The sequence below is a fragment of the Sapajus apella genome, unplaced genomic scaffold, assembly GCF_009761245.1.
Source record: "Sapajus apella isolate SASKATOON/1434 unplaced genomic scaffold, GSC_monkey_1.0 scaffold26, whole genome shotgun sequence".
In the NCBI taxonomy this organism is placed as follows: domain Eukaryota; kingdom Metazoa; phylum Chordata; class Mammalia; order Primates; family Cebidae; genus Sapajus; species Sapajus apella.
Window position 1 is genome coordinate 4372576 of NW_022436966.1, and position 25747 is coordinate 4398322.

General features: G+C 40.0%; 1 protein-coding gene across 1 annotated transcript in view; it reads right to left on the reverse strand.

Moving 5' to 3' along the window:
• Window positions 1-5330: 5330 nt before the first annotated feature.
• The window catches only part of ANTXR1 (ANTXR cell adhesion molecule 1), a 268927-nt gene continuing 248510 nt past the window's right edge, over window positions 5331-25747 (reverse strand). The window contains exon 18 of the mRNA XM_032291881.1: window positions 5331-9254. Within this exon, the coding sequence (XP_032147772.1) occupies window positions 8994-9254 (261 nt within the window). The 3' untranslated portion in view covers window positions 5331-8993. The remainder of the gene's footprint in view (window positions 9255-25747) is intronic.

A 25747-nucleotide genomic window follows, 5' to 3' on the forward strand; every position in this document is an offset into this window, starting at 1 on the left:
GTAGGCATCAGTATAATCTACTAGTAATGTCAGCAGTAGTTGTGACTGAATTTACAAATTACATGATTAGTGGACAGAAGAGAGACTTCCTTCTCATAGACCTTTCTGGCAGTTGTGAAATATCAGAACATAAATCTACAAATCAACAGCTGCCCTGTTTATGGACGAATTAATAGGTATCACAACAGCCTGACTCTTGATTCTGGAGTCTTGCTATTTCCTCAGTGAGCCATGACCCAACCATTGAGTCTTGCTCTATGCATTCAAAGAATGGCAGAGGATCCGGTCCTGTGACAGGACATTTGATAAACAAATGAGACAAACGAGTTCAGTCTTCTAACGACTGCCAGGGCTGGCACCGTTTTTTCTTCTGGCACCTACCCCAAGTTTCTGGCATCTACTCTTATTTTTCCTCTCAAGCCAAATGCAAAAAGGACTTGACCTCAACTGACATAGATTGTGGAAGAATGTGTATGCATTGAAAAGTAATCCAGTAAATTGACAAAGTTAATGAATTTTCAGAGGAATTCATTCAGTACCACCCAGGGAGTCAGCACTTTGAATATTTGCTCAAAGGCAATAGGCAATAAGAAAATGGGAACTTGTTTATTAACTTTGGCTTTTGAAAGAAAACATTGTCCCATACATAGCTTCCATGTCTATTGTTGATTTGCTTAAACAATCTCAATTTAAAAACATTGAGATTCTTCATTTATAAGTTTATTCACTCATTAATTACTTTCGACTCTTTATAGTTTTATCACTGATTACTATGTGAAAGGCACCCTATCCATGAAATTATTAGTGGAGAGGTTACAATAATATATGTTTTACTGTAGTACCAGAGTGTGGGCAGTGGAAGGACCCTTCTTCTTCTTTTCTCTTTATTCCTGCCTCAACTATAGAGGAGACAACTCCTTTCTGCCCTTCCACTTCTCTCTCTACTCTTTTCTGGGAGATGAGATCTGTCTGATTGGCAAGATTATAAGAACCTTCCATTCATAAGACAGTGTTACTAAGGGACACTGTCACTGTTAATTAGAAGCAAGAAAACTTGGCATGCATTTGCTTTTATTTAATCCATTTGGAATTTATTTTTCTATGTAGCAGAGATAGGAATTTCATCTTGTTCTTCCCAATTACATGGTTGTTTATTCAAGAACTAGTTTTGGAAATGCCATTATTATGATAAACTAAACTTCCATTTATTTATAGGTCTGTTTCTGACAACTGTTCTATCACCATATATCAACTATAGTTGTCCATTTTCTTTTCTAATTAAAACTTAGAATCAGCATTTGAAATTAGTTAAAAATCTTATTAATTTTTTTATTGGCATTATTTGAGTTTGTAGATTATTTGAGAGAGAACTGACTTCTTTTCAATATTAACTCTTTCCATTCAAGAATGTAGTATAGTTCTCCATTAAGAATATTTCATTAAAGTTTTATAGCTGTCTTTCTAGAAGTTTTACACATTTTTTTTGTTAGGTTTGTTTCTAGTTAATTTCTGGTTAATTTATATACACACACATGCACACACATGCATATATATAATTTTTTCTATTATCAGTAAATAACTTTTTCTTATTTTCTAACTGATCATTGATAGTGTTTACCATGTACTTGGCCAACTCTCTCATTCTAATAATTTTGAAGTTGATTCCATGGAATTTTTAAATAGCAAATTATATTTTCTTCAAATAATTAGTTTTTTTCTTCCTGATAATTATAATTACTTTTTCATTTTGTTTTATTGCACTGGCTAGGACCAAAGATGGACAATAATAGCGATGGTTAGAATCTTTTTCTTTTTGATTTTAAAGGAAATATTTCAAAATATTTTTTATTAAGTATAATATTTCCTGTAGGTTCATGGTAGGTACATTTTATTAGGTTAACAATGTTGCTTTTTTCCTCCAAATTCCTAAACTGCTAAGGAAGTTAAAGATAAAAAAAAAACTAATTACACTAAGACATAGTGATAGGATCACTTTTTGTTTTTATAAATGGTCCAAGATTAAATAAAGATAATTCTCTTTTAAGGATTTCATAAAAGCAAATATTGAAGGAACCTATAAAAACGCTGATCTAAACATTAGACTGCACTGAAAACCAACAGTCACAGCCAGTAAAATGTAGCATGCCAGGGCGTGTTGAGAGTGAGCATTTGTTGAGGTAGCTTTCATGGGGCAAGTGAAAGTGTCTGACAAGTATAGGTGGTGGAATCAAAATCTCGTGGAGCTCTGCAGTCTTATTTCTTGTAGTGATTACGTCACTGGGGTCAGATATAACACGGGTATTGACAATGGCCAGAAATGCTCCTAACATCCAATTCTGCCCATAGAAGAGAAGGCAATCTAGGGTATGGCATCAGAAAGGATTATTTGTGGCAAATGCTTACAATGCCCGTTTGAAGTAGGAAAAAGAATTTCTCTTCTTGGAGAGATGACTGGGACCCACATTACTCCGCTTAGAGATGGGTTTATTCACCTGAGGTTTGAAACCCACTATCTTCATCACCATTTAGAAGAAGAGGAATTGCAGAGTTCACCCCAGCCAGGAGAAGCCCCTTCCCACAATGTCAGATGAATGTGGACGCTTCTGCCTCATTTATGAACCACATTTTGGTTTGCATGGAATATTTATCTTTGCAAGAGCTTGGCTGGAAATGCAGATTATCATTAATTCTACACCAGTCTTATATTTACAGGTATGCTGTAAATAATGTTAAGAGTAAAACTTAGCAAAAAAACACGGGCTCTTTATCCTGCAAAGTTGGGGTAGGAATCACAGGGAAGCAAATGTCACAGTGTTTGTGTTTTAAAAACAGGTAGGAGCTGTATAGGATTTCCTGGCTACTCTTGGGGGTACACATTTTTGGAAGGGACTAATCATCATGAGTGGTTGACAATTCTCTTGTCTTATGACTTCTCTTTCAGAAGAAAGTGAAATGTCTTCTGCACTCAGCCCTCACAACAGCATTTCTTGTACTTTAAAAATCCTTGGCCGGGTTTGGTGGCTCACTCCTGTAATCCCAGCACTTTGGGAGGATGAGGCTGGTGGATCACAAGGTTAGGATATCGAGACCATCCTGGCCAACACAGTGAAACCTTGTCTCTACTAAAATACAAAAAATTAGTCAGGTGTGGTGGCATGTGCCTGTAGTCCCAGCTACTCGGGAGGCTGAGGCAGCGGAATTGCTTGAACCTGGGAGGTGGAGGGTGCAGCAAGCTGAGATCGTGCCACTGCACTCCAGCCTGCTGACAGAGCAAGACTCCATCTAAAAAAACAAAAAAAAAAAAAAAAAAAAAAAGGAAGAAAAAAAATCCTTTGCAAGAATGTAAACTTACCCAAAGGAAAAAATATTTTATGAGTTGCATCTATTTTAATGTTTACAAGGAAGCCCTAACTAAAGATGTTGGCTAAAGTACTGAATGTGCACAATTAACCTAATATCTTTTAACAGATCCTTGCTTTGAGCTCTGAAGTGACTCAGAGCCTACTGTGTTAACTGACGTGATTGCCTTATAAGTACACTTCGAAATGGCACTTAAAATGAAGCAAAGAAGATGCATACTTTCAAATTCCCCAAAAAAGGAAATAAAATGTCCCAACTTCAGTAGAGAAGGAAGAATCTTTATAACTTAGTGACCTTTATAACTCACTTGAATTTTGAGGAAAAAAAAATTACAGTAGTGGAATCATAAGGCTTCTAATTTGTTTAGATATGATAATCTGGGATGGGGTGTGGTGATTCAAAAGAACACAATACAATTGTAGTGAGAATAAAAATTACAGTACAATTGTAAAGAGAATAAAAATCATCTGTTTGACATATGCCAAGTCTATACCATTATACCAAATATTTAGTAACTGTTAAGTGATACTGACCTTTTTTACAATGTATTTAGGTGGACAAAGTGTTTTTCTGATTGTTTTATACCTAAGTGATACTCCACAAAACAGATTTATCTGAAGACGGATTAGTGAACAACTGTGGATCTCAAATTCATGTTCATAGTTAGCACCTGATAAATGATCTTATTCCTGTTATTAATGGTTCCTTTGTTTATTCAACTTAATGCACTGGAGTACTACTCAGGGTATTTCAAGCAATTTCATATGAAAATTGATTGATCACGCAAACAATATGTAGAACTTTAACACTCTTTATACCATACAGAAAACTTTTTTTCCTGTTTCTAGTAGTTTCCTAGTTTTATCTGTTACACTTAAATTCAGCTGGAATTTATTTTTGTGTAAGGAGTGAGGTAGGGCTCTAGCTTTTCTTTTTTCTTTTCAAATTTCTAACCCATTATCTCAAAGCCATTTACTATTGGGAGGCTGAGGCAGGAGGATCACTCGAGGCCAGGAGTTTGAGACCAGCCTGGGCAACACAGTGAGACCCTATCTCTAAAAACAAACAAACAAACATACAAACACAACAAAAAAACCAAAAATTACGTGTGGTGGCATATGCCCATAGGCCTAGCTACTTGGGAAGGTGAAGTGGGAGAACTGCTTGAGCCCAGGAGTTTGAGGCAGCATTGAGCCATGATTGCATCACTGCACTCCAGCCTGGATGACACAGCAAGATCCTGTCTCAAAACCCACCCCCAAAACATACTTATTAAAGATATAATTTTAAGACGGGTATGTGCCCAAATCTATTAAAAAGCAAATACTAATGAAAACTTAGAAAAACTTGTGGCATGACTTTCTGTTTGTGGATGGTTTTGTTCCAATTAAGATGTATTCAAGGCTTAATGAGATCTTACAAAGAAATAAATTCAGGAACTAGAAGGAGATGCTGTTCTAACTATAAAAAATTAAAATGGAGGAGCTGAATTAAAACTGCTAGGAGGGATAAAGTGACTTCTCTCAGAAATGCAGAAGCAATGCAAAGATTCTGATATATACTTAGAAGGGTATTTACTGCAGCACTGCCCACAACACTGCCTGGTTCTTGGGTTGCTGCAAATCTCTGGACTCCTTGTGAGTGCAGTCAATTCTAGTTGCCTTTCTGCTACGTTAGTCAGACACAATCCTAACTGATGCGGTACATTTTTCCTGTTTCCACTTTGTATTTATTTTCCCTTAGCATGGATTACACTTTTAACTTAAAATTTGTTCTGAGAAATAAAGAATACTTACTAAAGAAGAAATGACAGTAATCCAGACAATATAGAGTTTAGTGGAAGGCAAGAAATCATTTGGGAAATGTGATGTATAGCACGGCAACCACTGTATTATGATCAGGATATTGAGCACTTGAATATGTTGGACTTTATTTTTTATAACAAACAGACGAATAACCAGAAAAAAGAGTTGATTTTAGAAATTTATTATTTTTTTAAAAAAGCAACTTCCAGGGTTGTCATTGTACAGGTTTTGCCCAGTCTCCTGTAGCATGGTATAGTGATAACTGATTTTTTATAACAAGGACTCAGAGGCATTGAAGATCCATAACTATCTTCTGAATTATCACAGAAAGAAGAAAGAGTTAGAATAGTTTAATGTTAAGTGTATTTAAAACCATATTCTAATTCTTTTAATTTGTTTATCTGAGTATGATAATATAGGAGAGCTCAGATAACTAGAAAAGGCAATTGACTAGAACACTCCATTCCCACAGGATGTGCATTAACAGACTCTTTATTGCATATATCTTTATATAGTTTGCAAACGAATTCAACCCATTTTACACAGCATTAATTTTTTGTTCTGACATTGGGCTGAAATATTTGCTTGTCATCTTATAATTATTTTTTTCCAGTTCTTTAATGGATTTTACCCCCATCTGACATAGTGTTTGGACTTTGGTGTACGTGACACTTCAAGATCATCTCTGCCCATTCTAATAATAGTTACAATGAGGTTACCCATGGCCAGATACCCAAGACTGTTAATTAATCCACCAGCTCTGTTCATGACTTTGGTAAAAGAGACATCTTGTGTCTTACTGGAGGGTGCACCAAGCTTCTTGCTTGTCAACAGAGATTATGGCTCTTACCAAGGTTCTTATTAATGCTGTGCAAACAAGGGTCTCGTCATTTCAGTAACTATTTGTACATTTATAAAAGCAATACAGTCATGGGAAAAACCAACAAGCACAGCTTGGTAGAATAACCTGCCATGAAATATCATCGGCTTTATAATAATTTACTACAACTGTTCTTTTTATTCACACTGGATAGGAAATGCTTCCATCTAACACATGGAATACGAATATATACAACAAAAATTTGGCTTTAATTAAAAAAAGTTCATAAGGACAATAACATGGGGGCTGAAAAAAAATAATTTTGTGCAGTTTTCTGATCACAATCATATGTCTCCTGCCTTTTACAGGGAATGACACAAGTATTGATGGATTTTGTAAACCAGTTAAAAAATTTTCCTGCCTGTAATAGCCCACTATGAAGAAAACACCTTTTTCATACAGCCTATAGAAGTTTCTCCTCCTTAACTGTAATTCTAAATGACTGGGGATGACACACTGAGTCAGCTTTAAGAACAAATCTTCCTAAGCCTTTTCAAAATCATCATACATTTGCAGTTCCCTATTCCATCAAAACGCTTTGCAAAAACAACATCTTGTAACTGCACTGGGCATATGACTGATGCACTGTTGAGATCCTGAATGGTGCATTTGCACTGATGCTCACCATCTTGTTGCTCAGCAACGTCAGTATCTTGGCGTGAACTTTTGAATGGCCGCCGGAATCATGTGGCAGTGGCGTGGGGTGGGTGGACTGTTTTAGACTGCCAGCAGTCAAAACAGCTGTGATGGGCTCAACATCTCTACACTGTGAGCCTGGGGAACCCATTCTTCTATGGAATGGTTTTCAAGGGGCCCAGCAATGTCACTGTAGGTGGCTGAGATATCCTGGCCCCTGCTTATGAGGAACTACACTAAAGAAGAAGCCTAGTGTTCTAAAAATAGACAATGCGGCAGGGTTGGGGAGAGGCTGGGAGGTTGCTTTCATGAGTCTAGAAATCTGGTTTTAGCTCTCTGAGAAGGCTGGGAGACTCTGTTGCAGGCAGCTGTGGGAGAAGGTTAGGGTTGGAGGTACACTTGGAGATGTGTCAGTTTGGCGTTGGCACTGCAGATTCAGTGCCAGTGGTCCCTGACTAAGGCACTCTGCCTAGATCTGTTTTCCCCTGACTGTACCTTTTATGCCCCCTGGCTTTCCCATTCTCCCTGGAAACTCCTGTTTGTTTTTGCTTCCTAAGATAGATAAAACAAGTAGGGTTCTTTTCTCTCATCTGACTGTTGGGTCCAACTAACTGTTGAGTGGTGCCTCTCTGGAGTTGTAATTTGAGGAGGATTGTGAAGAAATCACTGGGCTTAATAGGAAATAGTGCTGTGATTGATTAGCAATGTCTGCCATGGACACAAAAATTGGTATTGATAAAATAAATGCATCCCAGGCCCTTACATCTCTGTTCTAAGTAAAGTGAGAGAATTAAGCTGGGTTGATGTATTCTTGAAGGATCTTTGGAGACCACATCCCAAGCCACTATATTTACATTTATTTTATATTCTGTTTTGTTCTAGAAATGATGTGAGAATTTGGGGGGCTTGGGACAGGAATTTTAGGACTTGTGGAAGGCTGGAGAAGGAGATAATTTTGAACAGGCTGATGCAGGAGGCCCACAACAATGATCTCTGTTTTTAGTCCTGGGTAATGAAGCCCAATGTTTAGTAAGTGATTATGGGGCTTATTGATTAAACAGATCTAGAAAGACCTGGAGAAACAAGATGAGCCCAGGCGTGGTAGGAATTTCAGGCAGAGCATCTCCATGTTGCACATCTGATGTATTTCCCCTTGGTTAACAACTGATATTCTATGTTGAAAAGCCAAAGAGAAATATGTTTGTGTACACACACATGCCTTATGGGGGTTAATCAAAGAACCTAGGGATTATTTCCTTATTATGTCAGGACCACTGTCTCTCAGCTCTACCCAGAAGTCTCTGGTGCACAACTTTACCAAGAAAAAACAAAACAAAACTAGTGATACCATGTGACAGTTTCTGATGATGCTATTTTGGAAAGATCATCTCATGTTTATCTCTGGAAAACAGGATAAACTGCATACCTCAAATGATTTAAACTGAAGCCAAACCTGATTTTTGACATGAACCATTCACAGGTTGCTCTTCGACAATAGCATTGTCTGTTGATCTAGGGACCACGTCTGGCCAAAGCCAGCCACCTCTAGCTGCTGATGGCCTGTGGGTTTTAGAAACTGGCTGATGCTCCCATAAATACGCCTGTCAATTGCACACAATTGATTTCACTTACACATCAACATAGCAACATACCTTTTCCATCAGTAAACACCTGCTCCCTTTCTCACTTGGAAACTGGAAGACTTTGCAAGGAAAAGATGGCATGTATTTTTAGATACCTGCAAATCCCAGGAGAACGTCCTTTTGCATACCCGTCTGATATTGAGTTTCTTACCGCACCAGGGACCCCAGTATTTCCAAAGTTGTAGGCAAAGGTTTCCTTCTTCCTGGGTGGTGCACAGGGGTGAGGGTCCTTTGGCTCCCAGGTCAAGGGTCCAGGGTCCAAGGATGGAGGTGGAGGAGAGGCGGGAAGGCAGCATTTTAGAAACCCAGCAATGTATTTCTTATCCAATGCTGCATTTCACCCTCAGATAAATGATTTTCTTGCTGGTCTCCATGAGACACAGTCCTGTTGAGAGCATCTTGCAGTTTCACTGTCTCTGGAACCTTCTAGAAGTGATAGATGGTTGGCTATAAAGGTGACTGTAGTTGCCTCATCATTTGCTTTCTGGCCACTTAAAATATCTGTTTCTTTCTGCTGATCATGATGGTCGTTAGACTGGCATTGCCAACCAATTTTTAGAATGTGTGAAAGTCAGTGGGATTTATCACCACTCCTCTCCTCTAACTGGAAAGACTTGTTCTAGCACCTCCCGAAGTTTCTGAGAGAGCCCAGAGTGGGAACTTTGGGCTCTAGACAGAAGGCCTTGGAGGAGGGCGGGAGGGAGGAGGCGCCCTGTTGGGAGGTGGAGCCTGGGGAGGAGGGGGAAGGTTGGAAGGTGGGGATGGGATGGGAGGGGTGGGGGCACTGGGGGCCGGGGGAGGGCAGTGGGGTGCAGGGGGTGGGGGCGTGTAGATGGGGGCAGGGGGCGGTGAGGAGGTGTGGTAGGCGTTGTTGAGTGGGTACTTGGTTGGCTGGTTGTTCTTGACCCTGGTGAAGTTGATGCAGCGCCCCTAGAAGACAATAAGAGAGAAGGAAACATGAGCAGACGGCCTCACATCAGGGCCTGTGGTGTGTGGTGGGAGGCTTGCAAGGAGTATGTGGAAAGCAGGCCCCTCTTGGTGACAACTCTCTAGCGGCACCTAGTAGAGCCTGAGGACAAGTGGGCTCCTCGCTTCCTTTTCCTGGACTGTGTAGCAAAATGGCTAAAATTCATCTTTTCCTGGAGTCCAACTATCTCAAGTTGGAGAAAGGGAAGGAAGCTGACTTAACTGGGTGCTGTGTACAGAGGTCATCAGGTTGAATCTAACATGTTGCCCTGCTAACCGGGAATTATTAACTGTTCCATTGTATGGATGAGAAAACAGGTTCAGAAAAGCGAAGTTAACTTTTTCAAGGCCATACAACTAGGAAGAGGTGGGACTGGTGATTCTAACCCAAAATAGACTCTAGAATTATTCTTCCTGCTGCTACTTTGCCTTCTGGAAGGGGTCCTCATATTTCATAAACAAAAGTGATTTATTTTGATTCATTTCAATTACATGCCTGGAAATGGCAGAAGGTTAAGACCATGAGCTTCTCCTATATGGTGATTCAAAGATGTAGCTAGAATCTGTGATTGGAGTTGTCATGGATGTGGCCAGTAGGGGTGGGCCTCAGAGGTCCTGATGCATTTACCTTGCCTGTGCCCCCTCAACCGCTTGTCGTGGGTAATGAATGAAGGAGGCAGCTGTCTCTACTGATGTGATCAATACAGCTTCCCTATCCATGCCTTGCCTTCTCCAAAGTGCCAGTAAATAATAAACAGTTTATCCTGCCCTTGTTCTGGCTGTGAGATTCCCTCTTCCACATGCAGCTGCACCTGTGCAGGTACCTTTAGTCATCACAGGAATTGACAATCTATGTACCTTAAGAAATACAACCTGGGGACATTTTATTGCCAAGCGGACATCTACACTGAATTCTGCTTTTTGCCTACCCTTCTTGGGTACTCAACTGAACAATGCAGAGAAGACCCTGGAATCCTTTACAGCAACCTCCTGAAAGGCAGCATCCAAAGCCAGCCTTAAGTAGCCCTGTCTCCCTTATAGTGTCTCTGCTCTGCTCTCCAGAGTCACAGCCATGCTTTCTCTGTCCTCCACCAGACACCCCCTAGTCTCAACTGGCACTCAGGAGCCTCTGTGCAATACTCAGCTCTGCAAGGGAGGGGAGACAGGGCTTTCCTGCTCACCTCTTCCATGCTGGTATAAGCTCTCTTCACTTGGCCACTTGCCTGGTTGGGTACCCACCCCCCTGCAGGCTCCTGGCCCCCCTCACTTCCCATGCCTGTGGGTCATCTTACTGTTCTCTCTCTGGCATGTCTGGATGCCTACAGAATCGCTCTCCACAGGGGCCAGGGTGGGGCCGCACCTCTCTGAGGCTGCCCTCTATGCTGAGCCTGGAACTGGGGTGTGAAATTGTTCCTGGCCACATGCTCCAGGATGGATGCTATCCTGTGGTGTCCAGCCTGAATGAGACATCTCCAGAGAGCACAGAGTTTCCCTTTCCAGGCCTTTTAGGGACAAGCCTGAATGGGAATGAAGACGGTGAGGTGTGGACTTTGGGGGACAACTGTTGCTTAAATTAGCCCCAGGACAAGAGGAAAATGAGAGTGCATCATCAGAGACTTGGCTCGGGATGGGCCGCAGCAGGGACAGGCCGCATGCTGGTGGGAGGCTGTGGGACTGAGAAAACCTTCCCTCCCTGCGCACAGCCCCGTGCCCCCTTCCAGTCATAAATCTTGTCCCTTTTCCTCCACACATTTTCCCCACAGCGACTCCAGCCTCCACTTGTCCTTTGCTTCCTTGAGTTCTCTAGTTCTCTACACCACACATTTGAGCCTGCATACTACAGTTATTTCATCTGTAAATGCCTTGCCTCCCTGTCCAGATGAGAAACTTTGGGAAGGCTACAGCCTTGTTTTGCGCTTTGCTGCTCCGCAACTCACAGCCTCACAGGGTGTTCTCCATGGTACGGGGACTCTCGATAAAAATGAAGTTATTTGAGCCACTTAGGAAAAGTAGGGGGTAGGGGACCTTAGAATAAACTGAAAATTACTTCCCAGGACATAGCATTAGCCAGAGGGAATCTTGGTGAGGAAGGGCCCAGCTTGATGGGACTGCAATTGGTTTATGAATTGCAATGCCATGTTTAGATGCCAGCACCCTGCTTCTCTGAGCTAGCATTACATGAGATTAAATCAGGGGCTAAGCAGGGGAGGCTCTGACTGGGGGTCCACTAACTGCAGAAAGAAGATCCCCCCTTCTTGCTGTACTGCCCAGAGCTCCTGGTTTATGTCCAGCCTCTCAGGCATGATGCTGATTTTGTAACTCAGTACTGTACATTCCCGGCTGTTCAAGCTGCCCTCTTTAATAGCTTTATAAATCTAAGCCTTGGTTACAGTTTATTTATGATTCTGGATAAAGCTTTCCTTTAAGATGTGAGGGCCCTAATGATTACCATCTGTGATGAATTCCTGTGACGACAGTTTTGAGCTGGGATTTACTGTGCTATCTGTTCTGCCCTTCGTTCCTAGACATGCTAAGTGAGACTGAGAAGCTCAAGAGATTCATGTCCTTTAAAGATGATGGAAAACCTTCATCCTGGGGAAGGAGTTGCTGGTGCCTGGGGTTGAATACCCATCTGGCTTCAGATCTCCTCTAGAGCTGGCCACCGGGTTGGGCAGAGGAGAGGCTAATTAATTAATCCAGAAGTTTATGTAGTTATTCTCTTCCATTGAAATAAGTCACTCTACTATTTTTACCAGAGGCTGTTGTGTCCAGAGACAAAATCAGAAGCTCCCAGCCTTCTTCTGCCAATACCTCTGTTCATAATCCATATTAGGATTCCCAGGTGTTTCCAAAAAGGTGCGAAAGCATCCACAGACTAAAAGATGGTCTCTCACATCTGTCAGCTGAAGATGGGATGAAAGAGGGCAGTGGGGGCTGGTGGGGAGGAAGACCTCCTGAGGTCAGCACTTCAAGCTGCTGCCATGGTGTCTTGGCCTGAGCAGCAGAGGGACAGGTGGGGTGGGGTAAAATGGTGATGGGGAAGGCAAAGAGTCCTCCTTCCTCTGGTAAGGAGGTAACACACCCCAGGGGTGCACCCATGGGTCACCTACCACAGAGCATTGCACTGCAGTTCATTACAGCGCCATGCCCCCCCTCCCCCCTCAACCTAGTCCTTGAGATCTGAGCACAAAAGCCCAGAGCTCTCATCAAGCAGCCAGAGTGGATGGGGCAAGCTCATAGCTTCTGCCTTGCCCTCACTGTGGGACACCCCACAGTGTGATGTGAGGTGGGTGTAATCATAAGACCTGCCACTTACAGGTTTTAGGAGGACTCCCTTAGCCAATGTTATGAAGGGATTGGAACAGTGCCTGGCACATGCATTGTGTTTAGCAAATGAAGTTGAGTCTAACTCCGTCTCTCTGCAGGTGGGGATGTGCAGACGTAATCATGACCCTGTCTATGGTAGAAAGGTCAACTGGAGGTGGTATCAGGTGTTCAAATCCTAGTTCAGTGCTTTCTGAGTGAGCTGCAGACTAGAGCTTCTACACTCCACACCTGGCTTCTATAATAAAATTGGTACATAGGAAAAAAGTAGCAAAATTGTAGGGAAAAACAAAGCAGTCCCTAGAGCCTGCTCTCTTAGGTCTCTTCTGTCCTGTTGCCACTAAGTCCTGTAACTCATTTCTTATAGGACCTCCCACAGTGCACTGCACTGCACACACATTTGATTGATGATGAATTTACACGTACTTATCTTCCTGAAAAAAAGGTGCAGACTCAGCATCAATAAATCCCTGGGGGAATATACAGTAAGACCCACAGTCTTCGTAAGAGGGGTGTGGTTACAATGAGTTCTTAAAACCTGGAGTCAGAGGCGCCAACACAAACACGGTAACACTTAGACCATATAATTGGCCTAAAGATCAGTTTATACAACATCGTTTTTTGCTTGCAAGAGGATAATAGAAAGGCCAGATGTTCTCAGTGTTAACGTAGGCCAGCAAATCTGCACCAGTGTTTGGTTAAAAGGTTGCTAGGACGATTGGAACTCTCACTTCATAACACTGGTCTTTGTGACCCAGTTTTATTTTCTGCAGTATTGGTTTTGTGTAGTTTGATTCAGATCCAAGATTTGGCTTTGACCTCAGTTTACCTCGGCGTCCTCATTTACGGGGATGAATGCTCATTATCTTCACACATTAGCAACAAAATTCTGAGATGAGATTCTAAGAAGAAAATGCAACAATATCTCCTGCTAAATGTAGGCTTAGCAGGATGCTAGCCAGCTTTCCTCCTAGGCTTAAAACTGCCATTTTGATTTGCCTGTATCTAATGGTGGTGGGAGGACAATTTAAAATGTGCAGGTACATTAGCTTCTTTATTTATCATCAAAATTCTGTCAGTTAAGTATCATTATTTTCACTGTACAGAAAGAAAACTCAAGTCTCACACCTATTTAAATAACTTGCTCAAGACTACACAGCCAGTAAGTGGCAGAGTGGGATTAAAACCCAGCTCTGTTTGCCTCAGGAACTCATCCTCTTTATACTGTTTTCCTGAATACAGACTAAAAGTGCAAGTGATTTCTTGGAACACTTGTAGATAGCATCACACAGTGTAGCACCTGACCACAATCCATCAGCTCTTGACACAGCCAAGTGATTCTTCCAGAACCTAAGTGTGGTCAATTCACTCTCCATGTCAAAATTCTTCAGTGATTCCCCGTCACCTTTAAAATAAAAGCCAAACACCTCCACTGGCATATGCAGCCCTTTGGGATCTGATCTGTGCTTACGTCTTTCAATTGATGTCTTACTCTTTTACTGCAGGACGTCCAGCTTGGTCCACCCTATGCCCTTCACAGATATTTGTCCAATGAAGAATATAATTTGCCATGTGGCACTCTTCTCTAAATGTTTCCCATTAGAAACATTGCTCCTTAACTGGTTGGTGAGCACCTCTGAGGCAGCCTCAAGGGCTTTTCCTCTGGAGCCTAGTATTGTTCTAAAAAGCTTAACGTTCAAGTTGAAGTTGGCACTCAGCAAATACTGCTCATACACTAGAGGTCTGAGGTGCAGCAAGACATCTGAGAAAGCTCTGATTTTCCCCTGCAGGTTTAGGCTCTCCAGAGGTCCAGGATCCATGAACACAGCTATGAGTTTAGGGCTTCTCAGTCACCTCTCTGTGGTCTCCTTGGACATCTCCTAGGTTCTTGGATAATGGAAGGCAAGAATCCTATGTATTCCCCTTGGCTTCCACACTTGAAAGGTTAACATTACCTCTAAAAATACTTTTTGGGTTAACTTTGATTGCTTTATCAAAGGAAATTGTTCCTCAACAAAAATCTTTACTTAAATTGGAGGTGACACATTCTGAAATGGTTATGATGAAAAGGTCATGATGAAAGATCTTGTTGATCAGGTTCTGGATTTCCCTAGGTTTGAATTTCTGACATTGATGGTCCGAGGATTATAGAGACAGGACACTGGTGGTGGGGTTGTGGTCTTTTTGTGGGTTGCAGTTAGGAGGCAGAGTTCTACCTCTAGTTCTGCCACTAACATACTCATTGTGAAACCTGGGGCAAGTCACTTTCTTTCTATGGACCTCAGTTTCTTCATCAGTACAATAAAGTTGTACCAGCTAGATGATGTTCAAGGACCTCCCAGCCGTAATATTCTATAATTTCATCAATTTTTTTTTTTTGAGATAAGAATCTCACTCTGTCACCCAGGCTGGAGTGCAGTGGCATGATCTTGGCTCACTGCAACCTCTGCCTCTTGGGTTCAAGCGATTCTCCTGCCTCAGCCTCCCAGGTAGCTAGAATTATAGGCATGCACCACCACACCCAGCTAATTTTTTTTTTTTTTTTGTATTTTTAGTAAAGACAGCGTTTTGCCATGTTGGCCAGGCTGGTTTTGAGCTCCTGAACATAGGTGATCTGACTGCCTCGGCCTCCCAAAGTGCTGGGATTACAGGCATGAGCCACTACACCCGGCCTCCATCAAAATTTGAATTCCTTTGAAACCTTTTCCTTGGATACTTTAATCTGAATTCTTTTGTGGGGCAGCCAGTTTGCATATTTCTTTATACTAATTAGTTTGGCTAATGCCTTGTATTGCATATTTTCAGGTCATTAGATTTTTAAAAATATTAATAAATTGAAAATTCAAAATTGGAGGTCTGCCTATTGCTTTTCTAGTATTGTGGTAAGAGTTTGAGCTTGCTTACAAGTTCTGAATTTAGGTTTGTGGGTAGACGGGGAGATGTGAGAAGAGGTGTGGGCTGATTGTGTGCAAAAGACTTGCCAGTGGTGAGCTCATGTGTGCTGAATGTTATGAGACATCTGTTTGGGCATCAGGCATGCTCAGTGGAGGGGGAGCTGGACTTTGGAGATGGTTAAAAATATGCTATGGCTCCCACAGATTAAACCAAATGGTTTCCTATGAACGGAGGTCATCTAAGGAAATTGGATTTCATAGGAAGAACACTAAAATAATCAGATGGAAAAAGTATAACGTATATGCCAAATTTCCTGTGACAAATACCTTTTCTCTCTGGCCTAGTTCTCCTACTGATTGTCTTGTTTGGAGGGGTGTAGGTATTTCTCAAGTTACTAATGAATTAGGTTTCCAAAGTTTGTTTGGAAGTCAGTTGTTTGGAATTATAAGCATAGTTCGTAACTTAAATCATTCTTGTAAACTCAGGCTAGACCACATAACCTCATCGACATATTGAAGGCAACTGACAATCCTGCTGAAGGTGGTGCTCTAGTGATGAATTAAACAGAACAATGAATGGATGGCTGGGTTGGATGACTTAATAGTTAGCCTTCTATCCTGTCTATGATTCTCTTCATTTGTTAATTTATTTGTGCATTTATCCTTTTGACAAGTGGGTTTTGAGGGCCAGCTGTGTCCTCAAAAGATGCTGCAGACAGTATTGAGCAAATGTGAGGTCCCTGCCCTCATGAAGAGTATAGTCTAGAGGCGAGGACAGACAGTAGTCAAATGACCCCACAAACAGATGGACCCCAGCAACCACATTTGTGATCTGTGACCCTGAGCTTGGCCACAGTTGATTGGACCAGAAGTGGACAACTATGCTGAGCTAGACGCATCAGGTTCTCTCTCCTGTGAATTTGTAATGACCACTGAGTGACGGGTACTCAGGACTGATCATTTGAATAGAGGGAATGTAAAGTGGGATCTTGGGGATGAGGGAGCAGCCATCCTATCAGGGAGAAGCAGAGAAAGCTATGATTTGGTTTCTTGAAGACCCTTCACACCCATTTGTTCTGCCCCACCCTCATTGCTGCTCATCTTCTATCAGTTGGCCACCAAGTAAACCAGTCTTCCTGCTTTCAGCCTTTCCGTTTCACTTTGGTATTTTGGTTTTCCATATAAAATTCATACGCATGCATGCACACACACATATATAAATACAAATGTGCATATACATACATATATATGTATGTCAGCATATGTATAGATAGAGGCATGTATAGAATGTATGTATACCTGTGTACACAAAATGTGTATATACACAGACACATTCAAAGTTATCTTCCTGACCAGGCAAGGTGGCTCATGCCTGTAATCCCAGCACTTTAGGAGGCTGACGCAGGAGGATCGCTTTAGCCCAGGAGTTACAGACCATCCTGGGAAACACAGTGAGACCCTGTGTCTACAAAAAATAAAAAAAATTAGCCTGATGTGGTGATGTGTGCCTTTAGTCTTAGCTACTTGGGAGGCTGAGGCAGAGGGATGTCCAAGAGTTTGAAGTTGCAGTAGGCTATCATGGCACCACTGCAATGCACTCCAGCCTGGGCAACAGAATGAGATCCTGTCTTGCTCCTTCCCCTTCCCCAAAGCTGGAGCCAAGGGCAAAGAGAAGAGTGTGTTGTGAGTGGTGATGCTCTGATCCTTCTTAGCTCCCTTTTCTCCACCTCAAATCTTGCCCTGCCTATAAATCTCATATAATAGCCTGCCTTTTATGCTCTGTTCATAGAAAGGGATCCAAGGTCAACTCTTTTAGTTATTTGATTCATTTTGCTGACACACATACTGGCACACTCTCTATAATAGCGTCTTTGGATGCCAGAACTGAGGGTAAGATGAAAGCACACAGGAAATATTTGGTAACATGAGGAAACTAGAAAAATGAAGGAAAGGGTAGAAATAAAAATGGTATATCTTTAGTGGGACACGTGTAAATACAAGGGTTGTCAAGAATTAATGTTGAGATATGACATTTAACAAAAAAAAATCCCCTTTTTTCATCTGATTACACAGTTCTTTGTTTTCTTTGTTGAAAATTTGAAAAATACACATTGTAAAGAGAAGAGGAAGGAAGAAGAGAATGTTAAATTACAGCATTCAGAATTAATGTTTTGTGCTTATATTTACAGAACACAGACACACACCCAGTGGTGGATATATTTACGAAAAAGGAATCATCCTGTATAAAAGTTTTAAAGTAGTTTACTGTGACCATTTCTCCATTGTCATTTTCAATGGTTGCATAATCTTCTATCACATGGAAGCACCAGATGCAGTTAAGAAGTTCTTTATTGTTGGGTATTAAGAGTTTATCTAATTTGTCTCTATTATAAACAATACTGTGATAAAACCATTCATAAATATTTTCATAAACCTGTCAATTGTTTTAGAACAAATTATTTGAGGTAGGATTTCTGGGTCAAAGTTTATGCACATTTTGACAGTGTTTGATAATATATTGTCAAACTGTGGATACCACTAGAAAAAGTAATACTCATTTGTAGTTGCAATAATAGTTTATGAGAATTTCTATTTCCCTACACTTTCAATTATAGTTTCAGAATTAAAAATTTCTATTTCCCTACACTTTCAATTACACAGTTTTAGAATTAAAAATTTTACCAATTGGACTGTCTGAAAGAATTGTATGTTTCCATGTTCACTGTTTTATTATTTGTGAGATGAAAGTTTTAAAAATGTGTGTGTGTATATATGTAAATATATACGTGTCACATATATACGTATGTATATCTGTCATATACACACATACACACATATATACACACACATAAATATATATATATATTAGTCCTTTGTATTTCATCTTTAATGACTTGTCTTTTCATATGCTTTGCCCACTTTTACTGAAGTTTTGATTTTTTTTTTATTAATCTTTTTTATTGATTTGTAAGAGCTCTTTATAGAGTAATGGTGAAACCGGTTGATATGGTTAGGCTTTGTGTTCCCACCCAAATCTGATCTTGAATTGTAATCCCTGCATGTCAAGGGAGAGAGGTAAATGGATTATGGGGGCAGTTTCCCCCATGCTGTTCTCATGATATAGCGGATACGTTTCTCGAGATCTGATGGTTTTTAAAGGGGAGTTCCCCTGTGCTTGCTCACACTCTCTCTCACCTGCTGCCATGTAAGACATGCTTGCTTCCCCTTCTGCCATGATTGTAAATTTCCCTAGGATTCCCTAGCTATATGGAACTGTGAGTCAATTAAACGTCTCTTCTTTATAAATTACCCAGTCTCGGGTAGTTCTTTATAGCTGTGTGAGAACAGACTAATATGCTGGTTATGTAAGCTATTTGTTTTTTTGTTTGTGATTTTAAAAGTTTTACTGATGATATTTTTTATGTACAGAAGTTAAATATGTTTATGTGGGTAGCTGATTATATTAATCCATAAAGTCTATTTTTTTTTTTTTTTTTTTTTTAGATCGGGTTTCACTTTCACCCAGGTTGGGGCGTGGTGGTGCGATCTCAGCTCACTGCAACCTCTGCCTCCTGGGTTCAAGTGATCCTCTCACCTCAGCCTCCCAAGTAGCTGGGACTACAGGAGTGCACCATCATGCCTGGCTACTTGTTTTGTGTATTTGGTAGAGACAGGGTTTCACCGTATTGGCCTGGCTGGTCTCAAACTCCTGAGCTCAGATGGTCCACCAGCCTTGGCTTCCCAAAGTGCTGGGATTACAGGTGTGAGCCACTGCCCCTGGCTCATAGAGTCTGTTTTTCATATGCCTTAGAAAGGCTTTCATCATTCTTTTCTAGTTATGTTATAGTTTCACTTTTCTATATTTATAGAATGTGGACTCTAGAGTCAAACTACTAGGATTCAAGATCTGGTTCTGCAACTCACTGTGTTATCTTGGACAAATTAATTAACTTCTCTTTGTTTTCTGTAAAGTGGGTTAAATAATTGATCCTAGCTCATGGGATTTTATGTAAGGATTAATGAAAATGGCAAACAACTTTTTTTTTGAGATGGAGTTCTGCTCTTGTTGCCCAGGCTGGAATGTAATGGTGCAATCCCATCTCCCAGGTTCAAGTGACTCTCCTGCCTCCATCTCCCAAATAGCTGGGATTACAGGAGTGCACCACCATGCCCGGCTAATTTTGTATTTTTAGTAGAAACGGGTTTTCACCATGTTGGTGGGGCTGGTCTTGAACTCCTGACCTCAAGTGATCCACCCGCCTCAGCCTCCCAAAGTGCTGGGATTACAGGCATGGGCCACCGCACCTGGCCTATAAATAACTTTGAACAGTGCCGGACATATAAAATTACTCAGTAAATGTTAACTATTATCATCCGGAATATATTTTGCTATAAGATGTGAGGTGCAAGCTCGAATTTATTACATCTTTTTCTAAATTAGCCAGTTGTGCCAATAAATACCATTTGTTAAATAATCCACCACCTTCCAGCTAATTTAATGCCAGCCCTATCATATAGCAAATCCTCACTTGTTCTTCCGTTTGTTTTTTCAGATCTCTGCTCCACTTCTCTGATGTTTCTGTCTATATCTAGCAGCAGTGTTGATTGTTAGTTTCACAACATATTGTGATATTGGTATTATATCTTTATTAGTTTTCAAGATTATCTGCACTAGTCTTATCTGATTGTTCTTCCAAACAACTGATTATTTATAATAGCATAATTCATAAATTAAGTTGGAGAAAATGGCCTTTTATATTCTTATATTTTCTCATCTATCAATAGCACATTCAAGATTTGTGATTTTCTAATATAAGTTCCAGCCTTCTTTTAAACATTTATTCCTGTAGTTATTTTATTGTTGGTATTATAAAGTTTAACTTTTTTCTATTTTAGCATCCTACTCTTAGTATATTTATTTTGTATTTAAATAATTCTCTTATAGTATTTCTGTTGATATAACTTAATCTTTTCCATTTCTAATATTTACCTATTATTTTTCTTGTTAATTGCATAGATTTGAAGTGATGTCAGGTGCCCTTTCCTTATTATTGTCTTAGTAGGAATACCTTCAATATTTCATAAATAAAGTAGTTTAGATATCCTTACTTCTGTTAAGAATATACTTTAATTTTGGGAGGCCGAGGCGGGTGGATCACGAGGTCAAGAGATCGAGACCATCCTGGTCAACATGGTGAAACCCCGTCTCTACTAAAAATACAAAAAATCAGCTGGGCATGGTGGCGCATGCCTGTAATCCCAGCTACTCAGGAGGCTGAGGCAGGAGAATTGCCTGAACCCAGGAGGCGGAGGTTGTGGTGAGCCGAGATCGTGCCATTGCACTCCAGCCTGGGTAACAAGAGTGAAACTCCGTTTCAAAAAAAAAAAAAAAAAAAGAATATACTTTAATTTCATTTAAGTGTTTAAAAATTTAAGGAACTATCAAATAAGTTTTTGATATAAAGTAAGATAACCATATTGATAGATATTTTTATTCATGTTAAGAAAATAATTTCCTACTCATTGTCTGTTGATAGTTTCAAAAAGTAACATTTTAAATTTTATCAAATATCTTTTTGATATAAATCAAGATCATTATATTATTTCTATATTTTCACCTACTGTGAAAATGTATATTTTATAAATGTATATTTAAGAGATAAAAAGAGATAACATATACATTTGAAAAGTTCTGAAATCAATTATCTTTGATTTAGGATTTTTGTACCCAAATTCATAGGTGAATTTGGCCATGTTCCTCTTGTTGTGAGCTACTTTTCATCAAGATTATGTTAACTTCACAAAACAATTTGGGAGGATTTTCATTTTTACATATGTTCTGTATTTCTGAAATAACATAAGAATTACTTGTTCTTGTAACAAGTGGATAAGCATGGGATAATTCTCTCAAAAATTTCTGGATATGGTATTATTTAAAAGCATAGTTCTTTGATGCCTTTAAAAATTTTTGCCACAGATATTGACCTATTCACGTTTTGTACTTTTTTTGGGGGCCAATTTCTATAATTTATCCATTCTTGAAAATCATCCATTAAGATTTTAAAAGCATTTGCATAGATTTGTACTTTGTACATAGGGCATTCTTATAGGTAAACAATTCTCCTTATTCGTTGTGATACACCTTTTGTCATTCTCAATAATTACATATTTTCATTTTCTGACCTTCTTTTTTGGATTTGTCTTTCAAAGATTCATCAATGATACTGGTATTTCCAAAGAAAGTCTTAAAGACTTATTTCTCATTTCTACTGATTTTGCTTTGTTTTCATTAATTTGTTCTTTATTCATAGATTCCTTGTTTCTGTTGTCTGTAGATTTGTTTCATATTATTTTCTAAGTTTTAACTAATGCTTACCTCATTTGTTTCCATTTTTTCTTGTTTAATAATGAAAGAATCTAAGGTCAAGATGTTTCCAAATCCCATGAGTTTTTCTTGAGATGTTCCAATTGTCATTATTTTCTAGGATCCCAGTTAACTGCAATTTTGATTTCCTCTTGGACTGAACAGTAATTTATGAGAGTGCTTCAAAATTTCAAAGTGCTTTTTTTTGGGACAGAGTCTCGTTCTGTCATCTCGGCAGTGGCATCTAAGTGCTGTTTTAAAGCAAGAGGTTAATCCTTTATTGCTAACTTCTAGCTTTTTATTTTTATTTTTGGTGGTGTATGTTTACTGTAAAAATTATATGTTCTCTTTTTTCAGGTTTTCTTTGTGGCCTAAGTTATAGTCGATTTTTACAAGTTAAGAAAATAATATGAATTATCTATTTGAAGGGTGCTGCTAAATAAATATTCATTAATCATTTTTTGATTAGATTTAATTAAAGTCTCTGTATCTTCTACTTTTTCATCTGCTTACTTTATTGAAGTCCAAAGGTGGTTGTGTTTATTAAGTTACTTTTCTCCAATGTTTTACACAATTATATCTGCACAATTTTACTTTGCTCATTTAATCACTGGGCCACCCAAGAGTAGCAAGGAGGGCGCTCTTTGAGCGCTCTCTGGGAAGAGGGAAAAGCTTCCATCCCAAATAATTCTTGCTTCTTGTTTGTGGTGGTGGTAGCTTACTTGCAAGGTGGCTGCCATCCTTTCCCCCTGTAGTCCACATGTGCTGTGGTAAGGAGGAGCTCATGCCTCTACTCTCTCAAATCTAGGTTGGCTGTGATCGTTTTGAATGTAATGGAAGTGATGTTGTGCTAGCTTTGAGCCTGCCTCTGAGGCCTGACAGTTTCTGCTTCCTATTTTTGGTGCCCTGAGCCTCCATGTAAGAAATCCCAACTAGTCTACTGCAGGAGGCCTGTTGAGGTACAATGAAGGGCAGTCAAAGGAGTGGAAAAGCCCTCTGGGATGTCCAGTCAACCTTCCAGTGATTCCAGCCCCAGCTGCCATCTGACACAACTTCATGAGAGACTCAAAATGAGAACTTTCCAATTGAGCCCAACTGACCCAAAAAATGTAAGGAAAAAATAGCAAACTAGTTTAAGTCACTAGGTTTTGGAATGGTTTGTTATGGAATAATACTGAAACAAGTAGCTACTCATCTCTTTGCCTAGTGGGGTCATTCATGGTATGTGGAAGCTGAGAATGAGTTGTAGGTTTCCCTTATTTTTGGATTCTGAACTTGGCACCCTTCCCAAAGGTGCTGTGAAGGATCTCAATGTGTGCCGTCATCATTGCCTGACACCACTAGAACCAAGGTCCCCAGGAGAAAGAGGAGATAACTGGATGACAAAAAGATATAACCCCAAAGGTAAACATCCCACACTTCCCTTTATGTCCTCTGGATATTATCCAGCACTGTTCATTTTGAAATGTAGGTTATAGATTGGATAAGGAAAATGTGGTTCATATACACCATGAAATACTATGCAGCCATAAAAAAGAATGGGATCTTGTCTTTTGTGGGAACATGGATGGAGCTAGAGGCCATTATCTTTAGCAAATGAATGCAGAAACAGAAAACCAAATACTGCATGTTCTCAGTTATAAGTGGGAGCTAAATGATAAGAACTTATGAACACAGAGACAGAAACGATAGACATTGGAGTCTACTTGAAGGGGGAGGGTAGGAGGAGAGAGAGGAGCAAAAAAGACAACTATTGGACACTGGGCTTAATACCTGGGTGATGAAATAATCTGTACAAAAATCCCCCATGACACTTGTGTACCTATGTAACCTTCACATGTACCCCCAAACCTAAAATAAAAGTTAAAAAAAAAAAGAAATGTAGGTTATTATGGTGATGAGAAAGGGCTGAACTCAGAGAGGACTGGGAAAGATGCTATAATATGGAAAGGGGTTTTTGCCTCTTTGCACACTTGTGCATGCTTACTTGTTGAGCCTATGATATCCTATCACCTTCACGCTGCCAGTGGGTAGCTCAAGGTTGAAAAGTCTCTCCTGATTCTGCAGTTAGGCTAAATACATATACTCAAATTGCCATTTTGACTTGAAAATCTTAAAAAATATTAATAAATACTCAGAGGAAATACAGTAAGATAAAGTAGTCTTGCCATCAAAATAGGAATGAACAAACTCTGTCCTAAGGCTACATGAAATGCTAAGTGTCCAGGTCTACCCTACGCATAAAGTTACAACTAATTACTTGTCATACAAATGAAAAAATTTGTAAGGTCAACTGGTGAAGGCCTCACTCTGATGGCCCCTGAGGAACGTCAATAAACCATCGTAGCTAAAAAGGTCAAAAATACATTAGGTGACATACAGAAATAAAACCTCCTTGTCTGATGCTTAAATCCTTTCTTTAAATCTCATCACTATATAAAATCATGGCATGTTATGTTTGCACCTGTTTAGTTCTGACAAATTTCAAAAAATCAAGACAAAAGATTGGAGAAAGGAGATTTAGGAAAAGTGATCAGGTGGCCAAAATGCTGTCACTGAACAGGGGCTGGCTCTGAGAATTCACACCTTTCAAAGGGGCAAGACAAAGACTTATGCAGAGATACCCTGGGTAGTATACTTTAAAGGTGGTAGAGAAAATTGAAAACATTAAGAGGAAGCAAATCACGCTTGAGTGGTGACCCAGTGTAGCACATCCTAAATATTGTTTCTTAACTTTGCTCTTCTAAAAACTAGCCATTGGTACTCACCATCTTCTCATCAATGTCCACTATATACTCCTGGGTCCTGCCAAGCAGTGTGGCAAAGAGCCTGGTTTTAATCAACATTTTGGATGGGTCAAATACTTTAGCTTTAATGCACTTTTCTAAGATTTACAAAACAAAACACCATGGCATGGTCATGCTGAGTAGGTGAAAGTCTGACTCAGGATGAACTAATATTATTTAGAGACTTCCTCCTTGCCCTTTCTGTCTCCCCCTGTTAAGGATCTTGAGGATATTTTTCCTGTTTCCAGTTAAACCACTCTAACTACTTAGAACCACCATTAGTATAGTCTTTTGATTTATTATTTTATTTATGTTGAGGTATTTGCTTTAAATATTGGTGCCAGAAGATAAACTGACTAAGATTGTTTGGTCAAGAACGTTATTTAACTTGGATGTGGAAATGTAAAATTATGAAATTACTGATTCATCTGGTGCACAGCTCCAACCTCATCCTGCTCCATATATACAAGCTCACAGATGAAGGTTTGTTTTCTTCTTTTGCACCAGTACGAGGAATGGCGTCTTCAGGATGAGTTCTTTTCCTATGTCTGTAGCTGCCAACATCTTTTTCCCAAAATGTAATATTAATTTTTTAAAAAAAGAACAATTTTGCTTTTGTGCTTCCTGTATTGTTGCCAGTGAGTGGCACTGTTATGGACTGAATGTGTGTCTCCCCAGATCCATGTGTTGATGCCTTAGCCTCCAATGGGATGGTGTTTAGAGATGGGGTCTTTGGGAGGCACTTAGGGTTAGATGAAGTCATGAGGGTGGCTCCCTCATGACGGGGTTGATCCCCTTATAAAAAAGAGTTTCCACATAGCTTCCTTTCATTCTTTACACATGTGCACCAAGAAGTGGCTATGTGAGCACACAGCCTGGAAGAGGGGCCTCACCAGAACCTGATCCCATTGGCACCCTGATCTCAGACTTCTAGTCTCCAGCACTGAGAGAAAATAAATTTCTGTTGTTTAAGCCACACAGACCACAGTATTTTGTTATGGCAGCCTGACATCCTAAATGGGCAGGAGTCTGCTAAGTTCTCAGCACTTCACATACACACTGCTTTCCTATCCCACGACATTGTCACAC